The sequence below is a fragment of the Pectinophora gossypiella genome, chromosome 22 (assembly GCF_024362695.1).
Source record: "Pectinophora gossypiella chromosome 22, ilPecGoss1.1, whole genome shotgun sequence".
NCBI classification, from domain to species: domain Eukaryota; kingdom Metazoa; phylum Arthropoda; class Insecta; order Lepidoptera; family Gelechiidae; genus Pectinophora; species Pectinophora gossypiella.
The window spans coordinates 390,295-418,185 of record NC_065425.1 but is presented as its reverse complement, the minus strand read 5'-3'; the positions used below and the strand labels follow the sequence as shown (position 1 = coordinate 418,185).

At 40.2% G+C, this 27,891-nt stretch overlaps 2 protein-coding genes across 4 annotated transcripts in view; both read right to left on the bottom strand.

The window, feature by feature from the left end:
- The window catches only part of LOC126377068 (uncharacterized), a 450,327-nt gene that overhangs the window by 300,701 nt on the left and 121,735 nt on the right, over positions 1 to 27,891 (bottom strand). The window contains exon 11 of one of the 2 annotated variants that reach the window (XR_007567784.1): positions 17,110 to 17,362. The exons of the other annotated variant lie outside the window; for it this stretch is intronic. The gene's annotated coding sequence lies outside the window, so the exon portion shown is untranslated. Of the gene's footprint in view, positions 1 to 17,109; positions 17,363 to 27,891 lie in introns of those variants that run through there. 2 annotated transcript variants of the gene reach the window in all.
- LOC126377070 (facilitated trehalose transporter Tret1-like) lies at positions 38 to 26,381 on the bottom strand. Of its 2 annotated transcripts, none has more exons than XM_050024708.1 (7): positions 26,255 to 26,381; positions 23,875 to 24,060; positions 22,989 to 23,071; positions 4,421 to 4,465; positions 2,674 to 2,834; positions 2,138 to 2,313; positions 38 to 1,471 (listed from the first exon to the last, which is right to left on the bottom strand). In XM_050024708.1, coding segments are annotated over exons 1-7 (1,587 nt in total). In that variant the 5' UTR covers positions 26,256 to 26,381; the 3' UTR covers positions 38 to 536. The 2 variants fall into 2 exon arrangements, with proteins under 2 accessions (XP_049880665.1, XP_049880666.1); XM_050024709.1 differs by lacking the exon at positions 26,255 to 26,381 and adding an exon at positions 25,976 to 26,001.

Genomic DNA, 27,891 nt, shown 5'->3' with positions numbered 1-27,891 from the left:
ACTTCCGAGAACAGTTTCAAGAAAAAATAAGGTAAAATAATACTCTACATAAAATTTTATTTCGCAACTCATAAATATATACAGACGGTAGGTACTTAAAATAATAATGGCAGCTACATCAATTATCGATCCCTCAAAACTATAAATAACGCTAATCCTAGTATTTTTATTCTATTGCATACGAAAATCAAATCGTTGTTCGAATCAGTCTTTTATAAAATTTTCATTTCTCGACTGGTTTGAAAAAGTACATTTTTACACAAAAGAAATAGTAAGTTTCGTTCTTACGACGGACTATTAAAAGTTGAAAGAAAATAAGTATTCAACAAAAACTACATAAAAGTCTATGAAGTTTCTTCAAAAAAACTTGAATGATGGTCACTAACATTGTTCAATTTAAAAGTAAAATTTCTGATTCACTTAGCATTAAAACTCGCATTTAAAGAATTTATAATTCTCCATCTTTCATTCAAATGTAATTAAATCTATGCTACGTATAAATAAATCTTTCACCACGACTTAAAATTAAACCTCATTCACTCAGGACCGCATTCGACTTCAATGACATGTGTGTGTTTCTTATGCCTGTGTATACCTTCAAATTCATCTTGTATCTCTTGCAGTGTCCTACCCTTAGTTTCTGGTACAAAAAAGTAAACAAAAATAGCTCCTACAATACATGTCACTGAAAAATGACACAAAGTCCAACCCGGGCTTACTTTTTCCACCAGATTCTGGTACAATTTTGTCACACCAAACGCCAGGAACCAATGAAAGCCTGCAGTGATAGCCGTGGCTCTTCTCGTTACATTTGCTGGAAAGATTTCTCTTAGCATCAACCAAGGAATAGGCCCTATACCCGCTGCGTACATACTTACGTATATACATAATGTTAACAACGGTACCCACGTACTATTTGAAGTGATAGAATTTGATGCTTTCAAATGATAGTAAGTCGCTAAGCCCCCTAAACTCATAGCCATTGTCGTTAAAGAGATGATCAACAAAATACGTCTCCTGATAGTCTTTAGTAACATAGATGAGAAATAAGTAGACGTGACTAACGAGAAACCCAAAATAATAGCACCTGCGGGTGGGTTGAGGGAAATTTCAAAAGGTTTGAAAACAGAGTCAGCGTAGAAAAGGATGGGGTAGATGCCACTTAGTTGCTGGAAGATCATGAGTCCGAAAGAGACAACTAGAGCTTTGATAGTTGCTCTTGTACTGAAAAGTTCTTTGAAGGTGACTTTGTGTTTGAGAGAGTTCCTGATGTTTTCCTTTAAGCTCTTGATTTCGGAGTCGACGTCGTTGTCGATGCCGCGGAAATACGTCAGGGAGGTCTTGGCTTCGGCGAATTTTCCCTGAGAGAGGAGGTAGGCTGGCGACTCCGGGAGGAAGATAAAGGCGATGAAGAAGGCAACTGGTATGCTGGCACAAAGCAGGCAGTGCCATGACACGCTGTTTACCATACCTGCGAAAATAAAACAATTTTATTATGTTTACTTGTCTTGTCAAGCACGAAAGGTATCATGCAAGAGATTGTAATGTTTTGTCACAGACTAAAAACGTTACTAACAAACACCAGTATAAACACAACAGTCGCACAAACTCAAATCAAATTCAGCAGTAGCGACGTTTCAAAGTGTACTGAATAAAGATATATTTAAATTTGAAACAGATACGTAAAGAAGTTAGAGAGAATCAAAATGAGAATTCGTTGGGTCGTGTACTAAGGTCCAGATAAATTATGAAATTCTAAATACTAAATGAAGACGGGTCTAAAACTTTTATTATGTTTAACATATTTATGAATTTTAATCACGAAAAACGTAATAATAAGTCCGACATTTTAGCACGTTTTTGTATGACGCCACAGTGTGCTTTTTCATACAAACTCTTGAGTTTTGACGTTTGGTAAAAAGTAACTGATTTGACTAGTTGGAAACTAGCCTATTCCAATTTAAAACTAAAATTTGTTATCGCGTGATTACTAACTGCCGAACTGGGCTCTTATCATATATGTAGTCAATTTGATCCCGCTGGTAGACAACTTCTGTGACAACAGTCAAGATGGTCTCGCGATCATTACCAGTCTCTGCCACTTAGTCCTTATGTTATTTCAAGAAATAGTTTTTACCTATAATATATCCAAAAAGTACTCCGCAAGTGAAGTGCAGGTGGTAGAAGTTGGCCAAGGTTGGCAGGAGAGGCTTCTCAGCTATATCCTCGATGTACGGTGGAACACTGACGCTGAAGGCTCCGACCGCCACTCCACCGACCAGGCGGCCTACGTACAGGCCGTAGACGTTTGGACTGGAGATGACAAGGGGGTTAGTGGAGAGTTTCATTTTAGTTTGAGCAAAAACAGTTGCCTCATAAATATAAGTACATATAATTTTATTTTTTTATTTTATTCATATTAGTCATTTAAGAGTAAAAAAAACTAAATTACTAATTTGTAGTTGCTTTGTACACTATAATTGTTATATAATATAATTCTTAATTTTAGTAATTATCTAATAAATTGAGCTAATATATCAGGTATGAATCAAGTCAAGAGCTAATCTTTGCATCTATCTGCGATCGTTCAGGTTTTAGACACTAAAACCAGGTAGAATTACCAGAAAAGTCAAACAGAGATATCTGAATACTTTAAGACCTGAGTCCACGTACCTGGAAGCCACAAGTATCCAGGACACCACCAGCGGCAAGGCCAGGTAGAGCAAGGTCTTCTTCCGTCCGAAGTACTGGGAGATCAGGCCAGCCGGCACCGCGCCGAACAGTGCGCCCAGGCAGAGCAGCGACGCCACCCATGACGCTTCTGATTGGTAAATCTGTGAGGAAAATCGTAATTATGAACAGGGGTGTTAAAAACTCACTCTAGTCTGATAGCGATAGAGCGTGGATTCGAACCCGTGACACGGATAAAAGATTTTAGGTGAGCCGCCAAAGGCCCTGACATGGCTCATCTAACGGCTACGTACTTACATCAATAAGTAGCAACCGGGACCAACGACTTAACGTGCTTTCACGAGCACGGATCATCTTAGTTTCGGACAATCAGGTGATTAAGCTGTAATGTCCTAACCAAACCAGGGACGAAGTAATTTTTGTGATATTTCCCCACCGGAATTGTAACCCGGGACCTGCGGATCGTGAGAACAACGTTCAACCACGGGACCACGGAGACCGTTTTGGAAATAAAAAGGTTCGACATAAAAAAATAAAAGATTTAATCTGCATGTCTTAAAGGCTAAAACAAAAACCTTTTTATCTCATTTTCCAACCAAAGATCAGAAAATAGATTTATTTTCATAGCCTTAACAAGCTTTTAAGGGCAATCAAACGATTACCTGCAGAGTTGAATAGACAATTCTAAGAAGATAAGGGATATTATAAGCAAATACTGAAAAAATACCCTGGCTCAAAACTTTGACACAGTTAATAAATTACAGTGGTTACACTACATAGAAACCCAGTGTGAGAGTTCTCAGCGCTCCCCATTTGTCCGGCCAAGTAGTTAATGGTAACATTTCTATCACACTTAATAAATGACCTGATGACCTTGAAGACCTGAACCGATTTCCACCAAACATAGCTAAGAACACTCTCGACTGATATACCTTTCAAACAAAAAAAAACGCATTATAATCGGATCATCCGTTTGCGAGCTACGATGCCACAGACAGATACATACACATTTACACACACACGTCAAACTTATAACACCCCGTCGTTTTAGCGTCGGGGGTTAAAAACATTAAGTTCACGGCTATTTCCCGTTGGGATAGGCAGAGACCACGCAATTTCTTTTACTACGATCCTGACACACCACTTTCGCTTCTACCACTACCTACTGTTCTCTGTAGACTACGCCCCGGGCATCGAACCCGCAACCTTGTCTGGGCTGGGACATCTTGCGCGTCTAGGGACGAACTTTAATGCTGTCCTACATCGATTTATTAATAAAGTCATAGATCATATATTATTCATATGATTGGAATACATATAAATTACCGCTAGCTTTTGAATAATGTACGGTCTTATGTATACAGTTTGAAACCAAGTCACATTAATTTTTTGACCAAATTAATCCGTAAGTCTCATTAAATGTCTAATACGATAGTGTGACAGGGTTCTATAGTGGGTACATGACATTGCTCGTGACTGTACCTATGTAGTTAGATATTGTTATAATTTAGATGTCCCAGTAGGAAAACGATTTATTTTATACTTATTCACATAACAACATAACATCACGACTATATCCCGATTGGGGTAGTCAGAGGTACATCCATAGCAAGATGAATTAACCTACGCCTTTTTTTAAATCCTGGTTATGGTTACTTGCCGCTCTGTCCACCCTATTAGGGATAAATTTTTTTTTTATTTATTGCGTGAGTTAACAGTGAATACTTACAGTAAGCCTGTGTGTTGCGTTGGGGATAGTGCTGAACTCGGATATCTGTAACAAAATAAAAATATGCTCAATAATATATAATACACTTCTCATCAAAAAAATCGAAACACCTTGCAAGTTTACGTTTTGTCAGGATTATCAGAAAAATGTGTACATTTAGGAATAAATGTTAAATGTCGTTTAATAGTGAGTAATATGAGCTTATCAAATCTTAATGTTAATGTTCTAAATTTAAATGAATTTTTCATAGGTTTCGTATTTTGTTAAATGAGTCATTTTTATTCCGTATGGAGTATAAAGGAAATGGATAAAACAACACACGTAAATGAAAAAAAAAGCTAAAAAACGTTTATTTAATAACTTGTATTCCCTCCCCGAGCTCTAATTACTGCTTCCATACGGTTCTTCATCGATCGGATGAGAGTCACGATCACATGCTGTGGTATATTGTCCCATTCCTCTTGGGTTGCATCTTGCAGCTGGCTAAGTGTTTCTGGGGCAGGATCTCTTGCTCGAATTCGTCTCTTTAATTCATCCCACAGATGTTCAATGGGATTTATGTCCGGGCTTCTTGCTGGCCATTCCATAATAGAGATATCGACTTCGTTAAGATAATCTCGTACGACGCCCGCGGTGTGAGCCCTAGCATTGTCGTGCATGAATATGAAGCCGTTGCCAATAAAATGTGCATAGGGCATCACATGAGGCTCGAGACACTCTTCGACGTACCGATGACAGTTTAGTGCAGGCAGACGTGGCCCAGACACGAAAGCAAGCTCTGTCTTACCGTCGGCGCTGATTCCTCCCCAAACCGTCCACGAACCGCCACCATAGCTGACCTTTTCTTCAATGCAGCATTGTGCATCGCGTTCTCCGTCTCTTCTGTAGACCTTGTTCCTTCCGTCGTTACCATACAGCATAATTTTACACTCATCAGAAAAGAGAACTTTGCTCCACTGTAGGTATGACCAATTTAGGTGCTCACGTGCAAAGTTAAGGCGCGCTCTTCGATGGTCTGCAGTTAATTTCGGCCCATTTGCTGGCTTATGCGGTACCAGTCCACGATCCTTCAACCTTCTTCTAATTGTAGAGTCACTTACAGCCACCCTTCGTACAACACGAAGCCGCTGCTGCAGTTGAAAAGCGTTAAGGCGTCGATTTCTTAAAGAAGTTGTTACAATAAATCGATCATCTCGCTCAGAAGTGACCCGATTCCTGCCAGATCCTGAACGGCGCGTGAACAAACCAGTCTCCCGATAACGTTTATAGACTCTATGAACAAATGACAGGCTTAGATGCAGTCTTGCAGCCACAACACGCTGACTAAGGCCAGAATCCAGCAATGCCACAACTTGGGCGGCTTCTGTGGGCGAAGTATCCATACGTTTTAGAAAAAAAACCTTTTTTCAGACGTCCCAAAGTCACAGTATTGAAATAAAAAACAAAAAGTTTAAGGATAGGCGCCAATTTTTTGTTTTTAAACGCTAAATGTACTCCAACCCTAAACACACATTTGTCTCAAAACAGTGATTCATTTCGTTTATAAGATAAACAAATGAAATTCTAATTTTGAATTTAGAATTTTCGCTTATTACTGTAATGGCCAAACTGCCAGCTATACATTTATGTATTTTTTTTCATCGTATGAATTCTTTTTTGTGTTAAATTCGGACAGAAACAATGAAAACGGAAGTGTTTCGATTTTTTTGATGAGAAGTGTATATTATTATATTATATTAAGTTAAAATACTATTTTCATTTATTTGTAAGTGAAGATTATATTTATTTGTTTATTTAAATGTAAATATTTTATTTAGAATTTAATACAGAATATATTTATTTAATATTTATATTTATTTATAAATAACAACGTAGAAGAAATATAATATATAAATAAAAAATAAAAAAATATTAGTAGTTTAACTTTGGCATCAGAATATATATTATAAATTGTTTGTAAAAAATAGTGACCGGCACATAGTTAATAAAATTAATGAATGAATGAAATATTTATTTCAGATATTTATCCATATTTTGTTAGTAATAGAAGATTATATCTAAGTTAGTAAAATTTATAATTTTCATTGGATGTCACATGCATGTACATCCAGTGAGTGAGGATGGGACTGTCCATCCTTTGTGAGACCACCTTCAGGAGACTGTTGCTGCTGCCCCGCACTCGCTCCCACAGAGAAGCCACACGCTTGCGTAGAACAGCCTGGAAGCCATCAGTGCTCCAGGAGGCGAACATCCCCGAGGCACTGCAGCGCCAGGGCAGCCCCAACAACCCCCTGAAGGCGTTATTATATTGAACGCGCAGAGCACTGAAGGTCTTTTTGGTGTAATTGCTCCAAAGGTTGCACGTGTATAAACTCTGGCAATAGCTTTTGAACAGGGTAACCTTCACCTCGTAAGAACATCGTGCAAATTAATTAATACCCAATAATATATTATTTTAAGGGGAAATATACATTTTTAAAATAAGATTCTCATTGACATTCAGAATTTACCTTAGAATAATTTTGAAACAGGACGTATAATTACCTAAACAAAAACTTTGTTAAAAATATTATAAGGTTAGTGACTATTTAGAAGATATGAATGTATGGGATTAATTATCTGGGAACTGATATTAGGCAGTCGAATGACTAAATTTTATAATGATAATTATATTTTTTTAAAACGTCTAGGGCCCTGTGCCGAGGTTTTTGTCGCAGCGTCTCTCGCAGAGAAGCTTCAGTAGTTTTAGGCGAATGAGACGTTCCACAAAAGACATATTTATGTAAACATTGGTGCTAATTCCTGTAAATACCATCTAATTTTATTTTAAGTTATATCTGTCATTTTCTTATCCGCCGAAAAGGAAAGGGACGGGTAATCGACAAGCATAAAATTTATGGAACACACGTCAATTTTAAGCACAAATCTAAACCAACCGTCTAAAAATTTTACGTCCGTCAATAACCGACACAGTTAAGTAGACAGCACGTCAAACGGATTGCATACCAGCGACGTACCTTTTGATTCGCCCGGGTTATTCATTCATTTACTCATTCTTCCTAAAATTAAGAGCTGTGAATCATCCGTCCCTTTCCTTTTCGACGGATATGAAAATGACGGATATAACTTAAAATAAAATTAGGCGGTGTCTGCAGGAATCGGGGCCATTGACGATTCAAAGTGCAATCTGTTACAAGTGTTAGAGATATATTTGAGTTTGAGTTCGATACACCTATGCCTACCCCTTCGAGTCTATTTTTTTTTTGACGTGACTTATTGTAGATTCGCCGCAGATGGCATTAACTACTTGGCTGGATAAATGGGGAGCGCTGAAGGTTCTCACCCGGTACAACGTTTAAGACAACAGGCCTGAGGATGCCCAGTTGGGCGCGAACCTCGGCTCAGGGCGTCGTCTGAGAGGGAAAATAATTGAAAGAATTCATCGACCCTAGTGGGGCGGTAGCGATAAGCGCTGATTGAGGGAAATCGTCGACCACGCCGGCGGGGTCGGTATCAGGGTCCTGAAGTGTTTGGTGTCGCGAGCTGATTGGCTGTCTCTATGGCTAGAGTAATCGGGTCGGCGGGATCGTATATTGCGGATCGTATATCCTTCGGCTTCGAGTCTATAGTTATGCTATGTTATGTATTGTAATCATTTCATCCAAAGAGATCCGTATTTCGCTACACGTTCTGTTTTCCGCATATAATCCGCACCCTTGCGTCCCAACAATTTATAAACTTACACATTCATATCGCGCGTGTACACTTGCTTTATGGTCTACTCACACTATGCGTAACTCTATCGAATCGATATTACTGAATATATTCACGTGATCCGGAACCCCCATTTATAACACGCACTTTGCAAGCGCACACACGAATATTTTTACATAAATATTACTTTAGTGAATCCAAAAGTCTAAAATCCGAAAGAAAGAAATTCATATCATCAAACTGCCCTGGTTAAAACTCCCTGACTATTAACACTTTCACGGACATTGACCATTCATAATAGTATGACACGTTGTATTCTTGGAAGTGTTAAGGCGTGATGTAGGACTTATCGTCTTGATGTGTCAATTGGCAAGACAGTTAGACTTTGAATTCAATATCTACATAGATTAATTAAAACACATAATAACGAGTTCTTACCGCGTTTAAATAGGGATATGAGACTTATGTGTTTTAATTATGATAATGGTGCTAATTCCTGTAAATACCATCTAATTTTATTTTAAGTTATATCTGTCCTTTTCTTATCCGCCGAAAAGGAAAGGGACGGGTAATCGACAAGCATAAAATTTATGGAACACACGTCAATTTTAAGCACAAATCTAAACCAACCGTCTAAAAATTTTACGTCAGTCAATAACCCGACACATTAATTTACTCATTCTTCCTAAAATTAAGAGCTGTGAATCATCCGTCCCTTTCCTTTTCGACGGATACGAAAATGACGGATATAACCTAAAATAAAATTAGGCGGTGTCTGCAGGAATCGGGGCCAATGGTGCTAATTCCTGTAAATACCATCTAATTTTATTTTAAGTTATATCTGTCATTTTCTTATCCGCCGAAAAGGAAAGGGACGGGTAATCGACAAGCATAAAATTTATGGAACACACGTCAATTTTAAGCACAAATCTAAACCAACCGTCTAAAAATTTTACATCAGTCAATAACCCGACACATTCATTTACTCATTCTTCCTAAAATTAAGAGCTGTGAATCATCCGTCCCTTTCCTTTTCGACGGATATGAAAATGACGGATATAACTTAAAATAAAATTAGGCGGTGTCTCCAGGAATCGGGGCCAATAACCGCGTAAACTTAAAACAATGTATCTACATAGATTATACGTATATTTTTGTCGAACCGAACGTCTTATCCACCTGAAACTACTGCATCTTCTCGCAACCTGTCTAGCTTGTCTGTCAGTCTTTTATGGGATACACTTCGATGAGAGTGCGCGGGAACTTCACGAGAAAATTCCACCCAATCCATTCCATCTACGGACAACTAGGCATCGGCAGGCATTCCATCCTTATGTTGTGGATATACCACCAATCCGCACACAATGTTTTGCCTCTTCCTTTTGATGCAAACAGCGAAGGTTTTGAACTACCTGCCGTCGGCTGTTTTTTCAACTCAAGTCTTCAAGGCTATAGTGAAGATTCTTCTATCGTGTGGCTTGTGAGGAGCATGACCAATCTCATCAATCCTGGTGTCAGGATTATTATTGAGCTGCCAAAGGCCCCTGATATGCCTCATGTAACGACTACATACTTACATCAGTAAATATTAACCGGGACCAACGGCTTAATGTGCTTTCAAAAGCACGGAGTCATCTTACTTTCGGACAATCAGGTGATTAGGCTGTAATGTCCTAACCAAACTAGGGATCACAAAGTGATTTTTGTTATAAGTCCTAACCGGGATTCGAATCCGGGGTTCTGAGGTCCGCAAATAGCGACACGTCAGCGTAATACATGGACGTAGAACAAATACTGATGCACCAACTTAACCTAACAACTGCAATGCGCATACAATCTGCGAAGTTTGTTCCAAAACCACACCCGAAAGTACTAACAATGGCAATTTTGAATTTCATACCTTCGGATTTTCAATTTTGTTCCGCATGTGAAATGAAGCAATTTTCGTTTGGTCACGTTTTTGTTTTATTTCCGTGCGGTGGTGTAGAATTAGTGATAGTAGCAGTAAATTCTCTTTGCAGGTGTCACGGGAGAACACTTGCAAATGCACTATAAAACGGGCCAGCAGTGCAGTTAGTGCTACCAAAGCCTAAACAGTGGCATTCCAGCATAGAATAAAGAATATTACTACGCACAGAAAGGTAATAAATTCTCCGCCAACTCAAATCGGGCGCCAAACTTACCCATTATAATTATACGTTATTATTATTTATCAGTAGTATTAAATGCCTCTCACTTTGAACTCGCAGCGCAGGTTGGAATTCAGCAAAGGTCTAAACCAATGATTATCGAATTTGTTTTCGAATTCATTTTTGGATCATAAATGGTTATCACATGCTCAGCGATGAAGGAAAACATCGCGAGGAAACCGACGTTCCCGAGAAATGCATTTTCGGAGGTATGTTTTCCCTTCGCGGATTTCGCTTCTGTAAAAACTGGACCAGTCAAATCGTCAGTTTAGGTAAGCGAATCCTGTGAAAAACTAAATAATGCAAGGGGTATGATCAGAAGTATTAAATGGCTGTAAGGTGCTAAGGAGTAAGAATGAGCTCGCTGATTGCATCTCGCTCACACTTACGCGTTAGAAGGCACACTGTAAGAATGACACTCCGTACAAAAATCTCATTCTTACCTGTGCGACCTATGCAAATTATTTAGTTGACAGCGTCTCCCCGGACGGCGATTCCCGCTACGACGTGTCTCTTTACGGCGCGTATTTTTACGGCGAATCTCTCTACGGCGAGTCTCTCTACGGCGAGTCTCTCTACGGCGAGTCTCTCTACGGCGAGTCTCTCTACGGCGAGTCTCTCTACGGCGAGTCTCTCTACGGCGAGTCTCTCTACGGAGAGTCTCTCTACGGCGAGTCTCTCTACGGCGAGTCTCTCTACGGCGAGTCTCTTTAAGGCGAGTCTCTTTACGGCGAGTCTTTTTACGGCGAGTCTATTTACGGCGAGTCTTTTTACGGCGAGTGGCTTGACGTCATGTCTGTCATTTGCTTCTACAGTTCAAAACACAATTTTAATCACGCTTCATACATCGGTGGTAAGTATTAAATATAAGGGGAAATCGTAGCCTCGACCAAAACGAAAACAGGTGAGTATGCGATTCAACGCGACCCTATTGTCATCTTAAGGAAGCAAGTTACTATGTCAATGGAGCTTGTTGCTTGTTGGACCAACTTACTTGCCAAGTCAGCGTCGTCACGAGATACAGAGGTAGGGTGACCATTTCACAGTATAATACCAGGCCTGTCTTAAATTTTGTACCGGGTGAGAGCCCTCAGCGCTCCCCATTTGTCCGACCAAGTAGTTAAATGCCATTTATGGCAAATGTACGATAAGTTAAAAATAAGTAAAAAAAACACGTTTAAACGTTCGTGCTTTGGAAGGCACGTTAAGCCGGTGGTCCCGGTTACTACTTACTGGTGTAAGTATGTAATCGTTACATAGGCCATGTCAAGGGCCTTTGGTGGCTCAGTAATAACCCTGACACCAAGGTTAATAAGGTTGGTATTCCACCTCACAGCCCACACGATAAAAAAAAGATGAAACTCCGCGGGTCTATGGGACCGCGCACGGTAAGCTCGGATGGAATGTTACCGTTCTAAACCTAGTATTAAATTAATTTTATGTTTAGGTACACGAATAAAATGAGTCGAAGTAACTATCATAAATTCGCTGCAAATGTGATTAAATATTGGTCACTATACACTAAGTAAACTAGTGAAGTCCCTTGCGAATTACAAGATGTCCGACATAGCACACGTATATAGCAACAGTATCGTAGCTTAGCAATAAAGAAAATTCGTAGAAGGCAAGCAAGTATACATTAGGTTAAGATGCTTGATATTGTTAATATCACTTTATGATACTGTCATTTGTTTGGCTAGGACAATCACTCTGAGTCACCTTATTATCCGAAAAAGTAAGATGACACGTTCTTCCGTTAGTCCCGGTTACTACTTACAATTGGAAGTTTTGTAGTCGTTACATGAGCCCAGTCTTTGGGGCGTTTGACGGGTTAAAACCTTGACACTAGGGTTGTTGAGGTTAGTCATCGACCTCACAACTCCATCCCGTTATGTCGTCTCTCAGGATCCGTTTACCTAACCTGAAGATTTAACAGGTCCGGTTTATTTACAGAAGCCACTGCCTGTCTGGCCTTCCAATCCGCGAAGGGAAAAGCGGCCCGATACATGCAAGATGTTTTCCTTTACCATGTGATAATCATTTTTGAGCTAAATATGAATTCGAAAACAAATTCGAAATCATTGGTTTAGGCCCATGCTTCCAAATGGGGTACACCGGCACACACGACACACGCGATAGAAGTTGATAATGTTACTTGTATTACTGCCCGTAATCTTGGAAGTATAATAAATAGTGACGCTAGAGTATTGCACTCTATGGAAATGAAACGTGGACTATGGCACAGAGAGACAGAGAGAGGTTGGAAGCGTTTGAGATGTGGTGTTGGCGAAGGATGGAGGGTATAAGCTGGACTGAAATGGTGTCAAATGAAAAAGTGCTGGAAAGATTATAGAAAACCGGAGGAAATATGATTGGCCACCTGATACGACACGATTCAGTTATGACAAACATCATAGAAGGAAAAATTGAAGGGAAGAGAGGAAGAGGTAGACCTAGGAGAAAATTTATGAAACACATAAATGAGAAGGTGCAGGTCGTGTCGTATCAGGAGGTGAAGGATTTGGCGGGAAGAAGAGAGGAATGAAAATACCCCAGCGACAAGAGCTCAGCTCTTAAATAAAGAGAGAAAGAGAGAGAGATTACTGCCCGTCTTATCTATACTGCGTCGTCCGGGTCGGACACGACCCCAGTAATTGGTCCTATTTGTCCGTTCACACTCGCGCCCGCGCATCTTACCGGATCGCTTACCACTCGCTTTTGTTTTGTTAAGCAATGATAACAGGGATAACGAACGAGCAATGTTTATCTTCTTGTACGATAGATTACTAGAAACATTGATTTGAGGTAAATGAAACCACAATATCATGCAATTTCATTTACACAAAATTTCGCCATAGTTTTTAACTTAGAAAACTTAGCCAGATGTGTATCATAATCAAGAGATAATGTTGTTGTTTAAGTCGCTTGTTACACAAGTAGATGCGCAAACACACTTCTGTTAAAAGCATACCCCCGATACCGACCCCGCCGGCGTGGTCGACGATTTCCCTCATTCAGCGGTTATCGCTATCGACCCACTAGGGTCGATTAATCCTTTCAATATTCTTCCTCTCAGACGACGCCCTGAGCCGAGGTTCGCGCCCAACTGGGCACCCTCAGGCCTGTTGTCTTAAACGTTGTACCGGGTGAGAGCCTTCAGTCCCCATTTGTCCGGCCAAGTAGTTAATGCCATCTGCGGCAAAACTACAACAAGTCACGTCAAAAAAAAAAAAAAGTTAAAAGCAAACGAGACAGTGATGGTCGCTGTCAATTGGCATACCCCGGATACTTATAGAATAGAAATTATTTATTATAAAAGGACACCACAAAAACAAGACAATAACATCACTTAAAAAAAATCACAAAACAATTACAAAAAGCATAAAGGATGTTCATTAGAATGATCATAAGGTAGTGGTGGACGTCCTGAGATAAAGGGCCTCACTCAGCACAAGTCGCGGCGATGTTCGTACAAACAACCTCGTTTTACACAGACACTACACATTGACATTATCGCACACGCGCATCTGTGTGTGGGACGTCTGACGTCATACGATTCAAGTCTAAACTATGTTGGGGTAAACCTAACTGAGACGCTGGTGGGGAGCGGAGAGTTACCGTTCTATCATCATCATCATCAACAATTTAAGAGCCACGCTCTTGTCGGTGCAGCATTTTTCCATGATACTTTTTAGAGAAAAATAGGGCAGTGGTTTCCCTCTTGCCTTCCGCCCCATACTCTGTCTGACGCAAGTGGGATGGCGCCCAGAGTAATCTATTACAAATCCATACTAGGACTCCTGTCCTCCGCCTCTGAATAGTACTGACACTGCTACCCTTTATCAGGTTCCAGGTTACAGTCCCAGTGACTTGCCCCTCCAACCTGCATTGCCGTACCGATGGCTCCCATCTACGCCTCTGCAACCGTTAAGGTCTTCACCCGTATTCCTGGGCAAGTCTACGTTATACCCCGTAGGTCTGGGTCCCTATTCGAACATAGCCACCATCTCACTCTGGCCTACTGAAGTAAGAGGCGCCCACCTCCGCATAGGAATTTCCCCAGTGTAGGGCAGAGAAGATGACTCTGTCCCCCCTGGGGCCGGAGTTGTATGAAACCAAAATATTTATGAAATGTATCAGCTATTCTTAAAGTGGCTTGTACCCACTTGTGGCTGGATACCCAAGGGATTACAGTCACTTAGTTACATATGTAGGTACCTACACCACATTTTCAATTCAAAGTATTCAGACGCATATGACTAAGTTAAATGGAATTCCGATATCCAGTGGTGCTCAAACTAAACACTCCGTTCGTGAAAGTGTTTATCTAACTACTTCGCATTTACATAAAGGGTTCATTAAAGTTAAATTGATATGACTATACCTATTTTATTCCATCTTCTTATCGTGTGGGTTGTGAGGTGGAATACCAACCTCATCAACCCTGATATCAGGGTTATTACTGAGCCGCCAAAGGCCCCTAACATGGCTCATGTAACGACTACATACTAACATCAGTAAGTAGTAACCGGGACCAACGGCTTAACGTGCCTTCCGAAGCACGGATCATCTTACTGTTGGACAATCAGGTGATCAGCATGTAATGTCTTAACCAAACTAGGAACACAAAGTGGTTTTTGTGATATGTCCCCACCGGGATTCGAACCCGGGGCCTCCGGTTCGTGAGCCCAACGCTCAACCACTGGACCACAGAGGCCGTTATTTTATTGGTCGTTAGAATTTCATACTATAATACGTAATATTAACTTTTAGACATAGAACGAAATTCTATGAAGCCGTGGTAACACAGTTGTAAGAACGGTTGACTGTCATTGTAAGGTCGCAGGTTCAAATCCCAGCACGGGCCTAATCCAATCATCATCATCTCCCTAGCATTTTTCATTTTTATCCCGTTTTTCAAAGGGTCCGCTTACCTAACCTGAAGATTTGACAGGTCCGGTTTTTTACACAAGCGACTGCCTATCTGACCTTTAAAAACCGCGAAGAGAAAACCAGCTCAATACAGGTTATGTCACATACCTCCGAAAATGCCTAAACCAATGATTTTCGAATTTGCTACCCAGATGCTTATCATAATGGTTTACTTTAAGACATTTCTGAGATGGTAAGCCGTTGAAAGCATTAATTACAGACGCTATCCACTACTTGACCGGACAAATGGAGACCCCGAGGGCGCTCACCCGGCCGGGGTATAACATCCTCGGCCCTAAAATTAGCATAATGGTTTCACTTGAACCAACTTCATAATATTAAATCAAGGCAGAGTTTTGTTTCAAACTCGGCGAAATTACGTAATACTCTTAATGGAGTAATGCTGTAAGTTCCCGTTCATTTAATTAAAGATACAGGTATAGTGACCTCTGCGGTGTAAAGGTGACACCACGATTGCCAAACCAGAAGTCCCGGGTTCGGTTCCCCGGTCAGGTCGATTTAAATTGAGTCTGTTAATGAATCAGCGTGGTGTAGTACGCCCCATATCCACATACTACATACATACACTGCATACATAGACACATACATAGACACATATCTACATATATAGACTGATTAGATTATGTTTATGAGAGTCGTTTAATGCTTGCAGCTTTTTTTTTACCTTTGATGGGTTTGCTCTTGGCCCCAGACTTGCCCGAAAGCATTGACGAGGCCTAAGATGGAGCGAGCTCGCCCAGAAGGTGCCTGTTCACTCTGGCCTTGAAAGCACCCGGGTTATATGCATTCGGAAATACAGAAGACGGCAGAGAATTCCACTCCCTAGCAGTGCGCATAATGAAGGACGAAAGCCGAAGGCTCGCCCCTTATTACTGTACACCTCTGCCAACCCCTTCAGGGACACAGGCGTGATGCTATATGTATTATAATCATTCCACATCGTTCACTGAATATTAACAATAAGTTTGTCTCTGCTAATTTCCAATACATTATAGCATAAGTACGTCAAGTATAGATTTTCTATCTGTAATTATGAGAACAGCCGCTGTGGTCCCGTAGTTAGAGCATTAGGCTCATGATCTGGAGGTCCAAGTTAGATTCCCTTTTGTTTGCTAAGGACATTGCAGACTAGAATCAAGTGATTGTCCGAAAAAGTAAGATGATTCCGTGCTTCGGAGGGCACGTTAAGCCGTTGGTCCCGGCTCTTACCTATTACCACCATCCCGCTGTGGAGCAGCGTGATGGAATATGCTCCATGCCTCCTCCGATTGATTGAGGGGAGAACTATGCCCAGCAATAAAACAACTTACTTACTTACAACTAATTTTTTACAATAAAATACCAGATAATATTTTAAATTTGTCAGAAAATAAATTTAAAGCTCATGTGAAGCTTACTTTATGTAAAAAAGCATATTATAAGATTAATGACTACCTAAATGATAAACATGTCTGGTTTTGAATATGTTCCTCTAGTTATTAAGCAACTTGTAATGTATAACCTCATTGGTTTTTAAAAAATGTGTTGCTGTTGCAGTTTCTTGTCATTTCTTCTCCTCAGCCATAACACGTTGCGAAATGACGTAACATCAAAAATGTTACATTGACCTTCAACAAGTTTATGCATGATAATTAACATAAACTGCCTATATACGTGCACAGGCCTCCCCTCAATCAACCGGAGGGGGTATGGAGCATACTCCACCACGCTGCTCCACTGCGGGTTGGTATCCATGATAATTACGTTGAATAAATGATTTTGATTTCTGGATTAAAAAAGCATTGAGTGGCGCAGTGTATTTAATTAAAGTTCAGAGGTACCAGGTTTGGGGTCACCAAGTGTAAGTAATCTTTGACTTGGGAAATTGTACCGCTGCCGTCTAGTTTTTTCGATTTGTAGACGGGCGGTTTTCTAAACTCTCGCGAACAATAACTGACATAAAGTGATTTGACGAAATATAATTTGGTAACCCAATTTTAAAGCCGGGGCTTTAATATTTTCAAATCCATGTTTTAAAGAAAAGCCAGAATAAGAGATCTTCAGACTTTCTACTTCTATCGTGTGGGTTGTGAGGTGGATTACCAACCTCATCAACCCTGGTGTCAGGGTTATTATTGAGCCGCCAAAGGCCCCTGACATGGCTCATGTAACGACTACGTACTTATAAGTAAGTAATAACCGGGACCAACGGCATAACGTGCCTTCCGAAGCACGGATAATCTTACTTTCGGTGAATCAGGTGATCAGCCTGTAATGTCCTAACCAAACTAAGGATCAGACTTTGATAAGAGGGATCACAGTCATCATAATTCCTCTAAAACCAATCAACACTTTGAGCTTCAGTTGACTAGACAGTTGGTATCGACCATTATATGCGAGGATACGGCTCACCACCTATCATGTTGATCGGTGAGGTGTGGGTACTTAGTTCATCTTGTGGATGTACCTTTGACTACCCCATTGGGATATAGTCGTGAGCGGTTTATTTTATGTTACTTTAATCGGCGAGCGTTTCACCGCGCACTTTCGCGGTCCACCCGCCCGTGTGTACCCCGTACGCGGACCCGCACCTCACCACAGGGTTAATTTATAGTCGGCCGCTAATGAAAACATTATTTATCGCCCCCACCCCTCTGGAGGCGGGACGCATAAATTTTTGCGCCCCACCTGCTGTTAGCGCCCCATACGGACCCTAGGAGTTTGTTCTCTCAGATTTTAACGCTTTATTGAACCGGTAGTTGTGTTGTTTGTTTTGTAAACTGTCGGCGGTAGAATTAATGTACCTATTGTTATTATTAACAGCCATCTGTGCCCCACTGCAGGGTAAAAGCCTCTCTCGTTTTCTTCCTCTCTTCCCCAGCCTGTTCGTGCACCGTTCTTGATCTCTCTCTTGGGTCGGTCCCACTAGCCACAAGTTGGTAGTGTGACTAGGGATCGACGATCCCTAGTGTTGTGTTGGAAGTTGTATATATGCCTTTTGCTGTGTAAACTTCGATATCGCGTTTCACGACCGCTTGAAGACTGCATTATTGAATGTGGCGCCATCTGTTGCATGTGAGCGGAACTAGGTGGCCAACTAGTTGGGTCCGCCACAGTCAGCACCAAGGTTGCATTTGGAGCGGATGATCTGCGTCCACCAGTTTCTGTCAAGCGCTTCCCTTACGACTGTGTAGAGCTTGGATGACGACGAGTCTTTCACTTGATCGCTCCATCTAGTTGGTGAACGACCACGCGATCTTTTGCCAGTGTTCCCAACCACAATCAGTTTTTCTAAACTGTCATCACCTCTGCGCATCGTGTGGCCGAAATAAGAATGCGTTATTGGCATACAGTGGACAGACGAGTTTTTATTTGGAGCTGGGTCAGGATCGATTGTTCCCGATAGCCTACCTAAAAAAGAATACCTACTTAGAAAATGGCCCCGATTCCAGCAGACACCTCCTAATTTTACTTTAAGTTATACCTGTCATTTACTTATCCAGCGAAAAAGAAAGGGACGGATGATTGACAGCTCTTAATTTTAGGAAAAATTAGTAAATGAATGAACCCGGGCAAATAAAAAACGTATCTCGCTGGTATGCAATCCGTTTGACATCATGTCAACATAATGCTGTCGGGTTATTGGGCAATGTAAAATTTTTAGACGGTTGTTTTAGATTTGTGCTTAAAATTGACGTGTGTTCCATAAATTGTATGCCTGTCGATTACCCGTCCCTTTCCTTTTCGGCGGATAAGAAAATGATAGATATAACTTAAAATGAAATAAGATGGTGTTTACAGGAATTAGCACCAGTAGCTACTTTTATATGGATTTTTATTGACGTGAGACATTTGTAGGCAATATGTGACTTTTAAAAAGGTTACCCTCTGATGGCCCAGTTGGGCGCGAACCTCAGCGCATGAGGTCTTGTGAGAGGATTATATTTGGTAGAATTGGAAACGTAAGAATTCTTGTGTGTACTTGAAATAAGGAACAGAACTTATCTGTATGACAAATATCTTCCACATTACTTTGCCAATAAAGCAATTATGAATGATAAATTAATTCAGTTCAATGTGGAAGGCAATTACCAATTTTCTCCTATAAATCAAACGTGTTATAATTATCAGGTTGTTAACCTGTCAAGTACAGTTCATCATTATTTTATCTCCAGACACAAATTCCAAAAGCGGCTGCAGGTTATCAGGTAGCGAATATGTATGTTCATGATAACGTAATTAGGTTTAGGTACCTACAAAACATAAACAGCCCACATATGACCCACTGGTGGGCACTGGGGGGTTAAAATGGCCATACATACATAAACTCACGCCCGTAATCCCTAATGGGGTGGGCAGAGCCACAAGCAATCAAAGACAACTTGCAGCCACTGTTGATACGGTGTCGTAAGCTGGATATGATGAACCTTATGGTGATAAGGGATCAGCCTATCGCCCATAACATTAGTCCATCATGTTAGAGGACACAATCCCTCTGTCGGTTTTTACGACATGCCCGGGAAGACAAGCAGCTGAACGTGTTCTATGTTTTTTATTTGCTCCCAGAACAGCATAGAAGACCAGGGGGGTTAAAATGGCCACATCGAAGCAATTCATCTAAGAAAGCAATATTGCTATTTGACATTTGTGTGTATTATTCAGAGGCGGAGGACAAGAGTCCTAGTATGGCTTTGTAATAAACTACTCTGGGCGCAATCCCACATGCGTCAGACAGAGTACTGCGGGGCGGAAGGCAAGAGGGAAACCACCGCCCTATTTTTCCCTACAAAAGTATCATGGAAAATGCTGCACCGACAAGAGCGTGGCTCTTAAATTGATGATGATGACATTTGTTTGCACTGCGCACTTACCTACTTTTATATGCGCAAATGTCAAATTGCAATATTGCTTTCTTAGATGAATTGCTTTGATGTGGCAATTTTGACCCCCCTGGTCTTCCATCAATCAGGAAGTACCTTCCTTAAGTAATTTTAAATGGTGTGATCCATAAACATTTCGCCAATGAGAAGCCTGTACTCAGCAGTAGATGCATACAGATCCGGTTTTTTACAGAAGCGACTGCCTGACTGACCTTTCAACCCGCGAAGGAAACGTGAAAACGTATTTCTCGGGAAAGCGAGTATCCTCGCGATATTATCCTTCATTAGTATGCATGTTTAGGGGAGGCCTATGCCCAGCAGTGGGCGTCGTACGGCTGATAATGATGAATCGTAAATGTAACGTAAATTCCAAAACAGTTTCGAAAATCACTTTCAACAGGCCTACCATGGCTCTCGATCATCATCATTATCTCCCAAGCATTATCCCGTTTTTCACAGGGGTCCGCTTACCCAACCTGAAGATTTGACAGGTCCGGTTTTTTACAGAAGCGACTGCCTGTCTGACGTTCCAACCCGCGAAGGGAAAACCAGCCCAATACAGGTTAGGTCACATCCGAAAATGCATTTCATGGCTATCGATCATGCAACTGGGACACCACGGCTATGATCCTTCCACCTGAGTTACCACTGTAGTAGAGTACAAACTCTGCACATACTGGCCTTTCGTTCTGACCATCATCATTTTAAATTACGAAATTCTCATTCCATTCCGCATTTCCTTACATTTTACACTCTTTTGACTCACTGCATCCCCGACCTTCATTAAAACAACACAAGTGTGTTACACTGTTTAGGGCCGTGCCCTCTAACTCTTGATTATTTTGTGAAGTGTTTATATTGTGAACTATGTATATTCCTATCCTGTTTGTGAAGTGTTTTTAATAAACTGTATATATTCCTGCTTGCTGCTTGCTTCTAATTTATCATCGTTATCACCAATCATTCCCCTACTCTGCCGGCACGTCGGGAGACCACATCCTCACCACCCAGCGTGCCGCACCAGTGTTCTCGATAGCTTCCACAGCTTTAGAAACATACATCTATTAACTAATTAAATACTCACTCGTAATATTATTAACACAAGTAAACACGACTTATTTACGTATTGCTTCCGACCTCTGATCTTATTACCGCCTCATATGTTAAGTATATTTATTATTTCCAATACTAATAGGAAATGTTATTTATTATACTTCTGTGGAATGGGGGCAAATTCCAAATGTAAAGGAATATTATGGTCGCGTTGACTCGTACGAATTGTAGAACCTTGTCGCATTTATTTATATGACAAATTTTACCCAAAATCTCATTAAGTATGGAAAACCTGAATGCGATAAAGTTCTAAAGTTTACACATGATTGTATGGTGACCGTCGCATAATAAAAATAAACTATTAAAACAACTTTAAAAAATAAAACGTAGAGAATTCAGTAGTTTAAATTATGAAAATTAAATTCTGATTACTAAATAAAGACAGATCTAAAGGTGACAAAAACTTTTTCTTTTTTCTATATTTAACTTATTTATGAATATTTGGCGGCTCAATAATAACCCTGACACCAGGGTTGATGAGGTTGGTAACTCACCTCACAACCCACAGGGCAGAAGAAGAAGATATAGCTTATTATAAGATTAATGATTAAGTAAATAATAAAATGCCTAGTATTAAATGTGTTCCTCTAGTTATTAAATAACTTATAATGTATACCTACATAGATTATAAAGATGTGTTGCTGTTTCTTGGCATGTCTTCTCCTCAGCCATAACAGCTTGCGAAATGACGTAGATTCTATTATAATTACGTTGAATAAATGATTCTGATTCTGATTGGTGGAGAGCCCATTGCCATTACCATTAATCGGGCATAAATCCTGGAGAGGAGCTCGGTGGCGCAGCGGTAAACGCGCTCGGTCTGCGAAAGTTGCTTAACATAGGCCGGTCATAGGATGGGTGACCACAAAAATAAAAGTTTTCATCTCGAGCTCCTCCGTGCTTCGGAAGGCACGTTAAGCCGTTGGTCCCGGCTGCATTAGCAGTCGTTAGTAACCATCAATCCGCACTGGGCCCGCGTGATGGTTTAAGGCCCGATCTTCCTATCCATCCATAGGGAAGGCCCCAGCAGTGGGGACGTTAATGGGCTGATGATAATAAATCCTGGAAACCATGTGATGTGATGTATCACTTGGTTCTCTCTGTCCACGCCTTCAGTTTGATGCTATGTTATTCTCATAAAATTCAATAATATTTCTTTTTCAAAATTGGCTTACAAAGTTAGCGCTTTTTGAACGTCAAACAAAATTAAGTAACTAGCTGTAAAACTACTACCACATCGGAATCTGTAACGCAGAGGGAAAGACGTGGCCAGAAAACCTCCCAGCACAGGGCCCTAGTCCTATTTCATGTTTTCCTTTCTTTTCTTTTTTTTTAATCCAGTTTGTATTACATAATTTATAGAATTAAATACAATGGTATTCCAATTACAGTCGGTGGAAGGAAAGTAAAAAATAAAGAGTTTATGTGACTTTCTCACAGAAACAGTGTTTACACATAATCAGTGATTATTAGTGGTTATTAGGAAGATATGAATGCATGGGATTAACTGTCTGAGAACTGATATTAGGCAGCTAAATTACTCAATTGTATACCAATATTTTATGTTTTTTTTTTAAAGAACGTCTAGGGCCCTGTGCCGAGGCTTTCGTGCAGCTTCTTTTCCCCGGCTATACAGGTTGTGAGAAGCTGCAGTAGTTTTAGGCGGATGAAACGTTCGTTATGTAAAAATTGACGATTCAAGCTATGTTAAAACAATTGAATTTATCATATGCCTCTTACCTCAGGATGACCAGGGGAAAGGAGTGGAAGCGCTGATGATGACCACGCGACGCATACCCCTGAAGCCAGCGCGCCCAGGTTTACTGGAATACAGTAAATTAAAATGTATTAAGTAAGTAAAATCTTTGTTTTTATACCACTCATCCGTACTTAGGGAAACTCATAAAGAGAAAATTAAATCAAAAATTAAAGCGATGACTCGGAATTTCGATTTTGAAAGAAATCTTGACCTTAACTGGCCAAGTTCCATATCACCTATATAAGAAGATAGACTTATAAGCCTATCTGTTTACGCATAAATAAGTAATTTACCACAGAATGCACTCAACCATTCACAAATAAGATTTACCTTATCTAGCAATATAGTTTACATGACCTATGTCTGATACTGATAATTCATGCGCCGGCGCAATGCAGACTTACCAAAGTAAACTACATTACTATAATGCACACTTATATAAGTTATCTGCGTGGTCTAGTGGTAACAGCCTCAGTGGTCTAGTGGTTAGAACGTTAGGCTCACAATCTGGAGATCCGGGTTCGATTCCCAATGAGGACATTGTCGAAATCACTTTGTGAGACGGTCCTTGTTTGGTAGGGACAACGCAATTCTTGCAGGCTTGAATTACCTGATTGTCCGAAAAAGTAAGATGATCCGTTCTTTGGAGGACACGGTAAGCCATTTGACCACAATCTCACCTGATGAGAAGTGACAATTTAAACTAGGGTGGATCACGCTTACCTAGCAAATGCCTATTTACTCTAGCCTTGAAGACACCCAGATTATAACGACTTGGACCAGACGACGGCAGACAGTTCCAGTCCTTTGCTAGATTTTGGAGTCGAGAAATTTTAAGACGAGAGAAGTTTTAAGAAGTAGACCCACCGATGCCAGCAGCAATATACTGCGTGGTGATCCCAGAAGTATCCCTCTTGATGTCTGGAACCGTCTCGATCCTCTGCAGTATCTTCCTGTTCCCATTCCTGGTCTCCGGAACTTCGAGCTTCGTGTCTTCTGCATTCTCTTCCAGGGAGTCGTTGTCGTTGTCCAGAGCTGGAGTCAAGTCGTCCACTGGAAGAATTATTAAAATATGTTAATATTTGTATATATCGTATGTCAATACATTTCTTTTATTTATTCTCTTTGTGCCTTCCCACTTTTATTGACTTCTCCATAAATCTTCTTAAAAAACATAAGAGTTGAAAATCTTGTCTTGTTCATGTAAATAATGTATTCTTGCCATAGAGGCAGCCAATCAGCTCGCGACACCAAATACTTCAGGACCCCAATACCGACCTCGCCGGCGTGGTCGACGATTTCCCTCAATCAGCGCTTATCGCTATCGACCCGCCAGGGTCGATTAATTCTTTCTAATATTTTTCCCCTCAGACGACGCCCTGAGCCGAGGTTCGCGCCCAACTGGGCACCCTCAGGCCTGTTGTCTTAAACGTTATACCGGGTGAGAGCCTTCAGCGCTCCCCATTTGCCCGGCCAAGTAGTTAATGCCATCTGCGGCAAATCTACATTAAGTCACGTCAAAAAAAAAAACTGAGGTTGGTAATCTGCCTCATAACCCACACAATAGAAGATTGTTTAACAACATTTATTATTTCAGTCGAATCTAAAAAAACATATTTATAACCTCGGGTTAGTGTCCGAAAATGGGTTTTATTTTGACCATTACATAACTATCGACGCTTTACACAATTTTACGATCTCTCCCAATAGTCAATTTTATCACGCCATAAAAAAAAACTAGAAAACAAACTTATCAACAGACTTGACCTTTGGAGGCGCGGTGATTGCGGGAGTTTTAAATAGTTACATCTGATAAGTGATAACAGCATTTGTATAAGTATTGACTATTCATTATCAATACCATGGGGCCTAACCAAATTGCAAGAGTGCCAAATTTTAAAGGTTTAAATCAGACGTATCGATAGGTAAGCATTTCATTGGTGTCTTTTTTTATCGTGTGGGTTGTGAGGTGAATTACCAATCTCATCAACCTGGTGTCGGGGTTATTATTGAGCCGCCAAAGGCCTCTGATATGGCTTATGTAACAACTCAGCATTGCACCCAAGCGAAGACGGGGCGGGTCGCTAGTTATGAGGTTGGAGTACCAAGCTCACAAACCCTGGTGTCAGGGTTACTATTGAGCCGCCAGAGGCCCCTGACATGGCTCATGTAACGATTACTTACTTACATCAGTAAGTAGTAACCGGGAAAAAAATGTTGTATAAAAAAATCTAAACTGCATAAGTAAGATGCTTGAAATTTGACATGCACTCCCACACACACAATGATCTCTCTTTTATAACACGCTACGCGGACGAAGTCGCGGGCAAAAGCTAGTAAAAAAATAAACAAGCTAAGCGATAAACGTGTGTATATTAGCATTTGATAGTCAAGCAAAATTTAATCCAATTATCAAATAATTCGATTGAACTTTGCTTGGCTTTCAAACGTTTACTGCTTGTTATTTTTTTATTGGTAAAGCGGTTTATTTCTAAGGTACTTGCACCGTATAAGGGCTGGCTCCTAATAAGGACCACGTGTGAAAACTCACACTTGCAAATTTCAAAACTATAATTCACCCATCCTCCTAGTATGGCCTTTTTTTTTCTAAGTATTATAATAGAGGGATTGAAGTTTAATATAAGTAAAGAAAGAAAAAAAAGAGTGGAAGAAGCGAATTTTTAACCCGCGAAAGTGGTGTGCCAGTATCGTAGTAAGTGTAATTCCGTGGTCCCTGCCTACCCCAACGGGGAAGCAGGCGTGATCTAATGTATGTATAAAATAACATTTTAATCTTCTTCCTATCGTGTGGGTTGTGAAGTGGAATACCAGCAGCGTTGCCAGACGTCCAGATTTTGGCAGGACACCAGGGTTGACGAAGCTGGTATTCAGCGTTGCCAGTTTTTTTTTTTGCCTATTATAGTTGAGTCTTATTTGTTTTCTGAACATTTTAATAACACCTACCTACTTTTTGTGAAATCCACCGGTCACCCCCATCATCAAACGATTATGACGCTTTCTCTTATATTTAGACTTATAAACTTAACCAATTACCTATATTATCTATCATTCCCGATCATATGACTTGATCTACAAGTAATATCTTCTTCAATAAATCCACTCAAACTCGTATTTTTGACGTGACTTATTGTAGATTTGCCGCAGATGGCATTGACTACTTGGTCGGAGTATGCCGGTCTTCCCCACATTGACTTATGTATAAAATAAAATTGTAAATAAAACCTACTTTTTGTGAAATCCACTGGTCACCACACCCCCACCACTATGTTGGTCTCGACACACAATGTTGTACAAATGATCGTCGATATAGAGCGGTCCGCCGAGACTGGGACGACACAATCTCAGATATCAACTCTCAGCGCCGCACAGGGAACACCAACTTAGGGCTACATTTTTTTTATTGTCTTTACCCGACTACGGCGAAACAAAAAGGAGGGTTATGTTTTCTATACAGGGTGTTAGTGACATCGTAACGAAAACTTTGAGGGATGACTCAGGCCATGACTCTGAGTCGATAACAAGTGCAATTTTCCGTCGAAAAAGTAAAGAACGGAAAATTATAAAAAAAAACACTAAAATTTTCGTGAACTTTCTGACAGGAAAATCCGCTTTATATTAACTCAAAATCATGGTCTGAATCATCCCCCTCAGTATTTGTTACGGTGTCACTAACACCCATACGCACTTGTATTGCTACCTGTACGTACTTGTGCGGGGTAAAACTATAGAATTGAAAAAATATATATAAAAAAATAGTTATGATGTCACTAACCCCTGTATTATTTAATGTCACATTATAACCTTCTATCATCTAACAACTTTTCAAAACAAAATTTAAAGTGTTATTTCCCAATGTCAAGAATCAAAATAAGTTCATTACCTCTAAGAAGACTATCAAACGCTAAGACATAATAATCCGTCTGGGGACGCAGGTTCACGATTTAATTACATCCATCGCACCCCGCCAATTCATTACTGCGAAAGGTATCGATTCTTCTATCGGCGAAACGGCGTGAAGCGTAAATTGTCGCATCAATAAAACTCGCGCACATTGCACGAACATAATACCTACAAGAAAACTTACTGGAGTTACTTGCACCAACGAGTTATAAATATAAGTAACTTTAATGTCTGGTATTGAATGCGTTCGTCTAGTTATTTATTTATTTATGGCATACATAACTAGTTACAGTCGTGAAATTAGATATCTAATTAAGTGTAACGTAAAACTAGACTATAACATTAAAACATGCATGCACATTCAGCCACTTATGTTATAATTATTAAATAACTTGTAATGCAGTTTCTTGTCATTTCTTCACCTCAGCAATAACACCTTGCGAAATGACGTAAATTCAAAAATGTTACATTGACCTTCAACAAGTTTATCCATGATAATTACGTTGAATAAATGATTCTGATTTCTGATTTAAGAGCAGTTTCCACTCATGCGCAAAATGTAGTGCTTCCTTGGTTGAGCATCATAATTTTGACAGTAGGTTTGAGTTTGTGTTAGATGGATGTGACGTATTATGTTTCTGATATGTTTTTTTTTTTCATCTATTATAGTAGTGGAATTGAAATTTAATATAAAAAAGGAAAAAAAGAGTGGAAGAAGCATTAGGTTCCTAAAGTTTTTTTGCAGCGATCCTCAGTTGGGGTGCATATACTCCCTATGATTATGTCATTATATTATTGTCTTCATAATCAATAAATGAGTCTTGTATCGACCATCCGTTGTTTCAGTCGTCTCACCACCATACTTGGTGACTCTGCCTGAGCGCAAGGGGAGCCTCCCGGTCCGCGATTCCGCTTCTTAAATTCCATTGCCCATTTAAGGAATGGAATATGATGACACAGTGA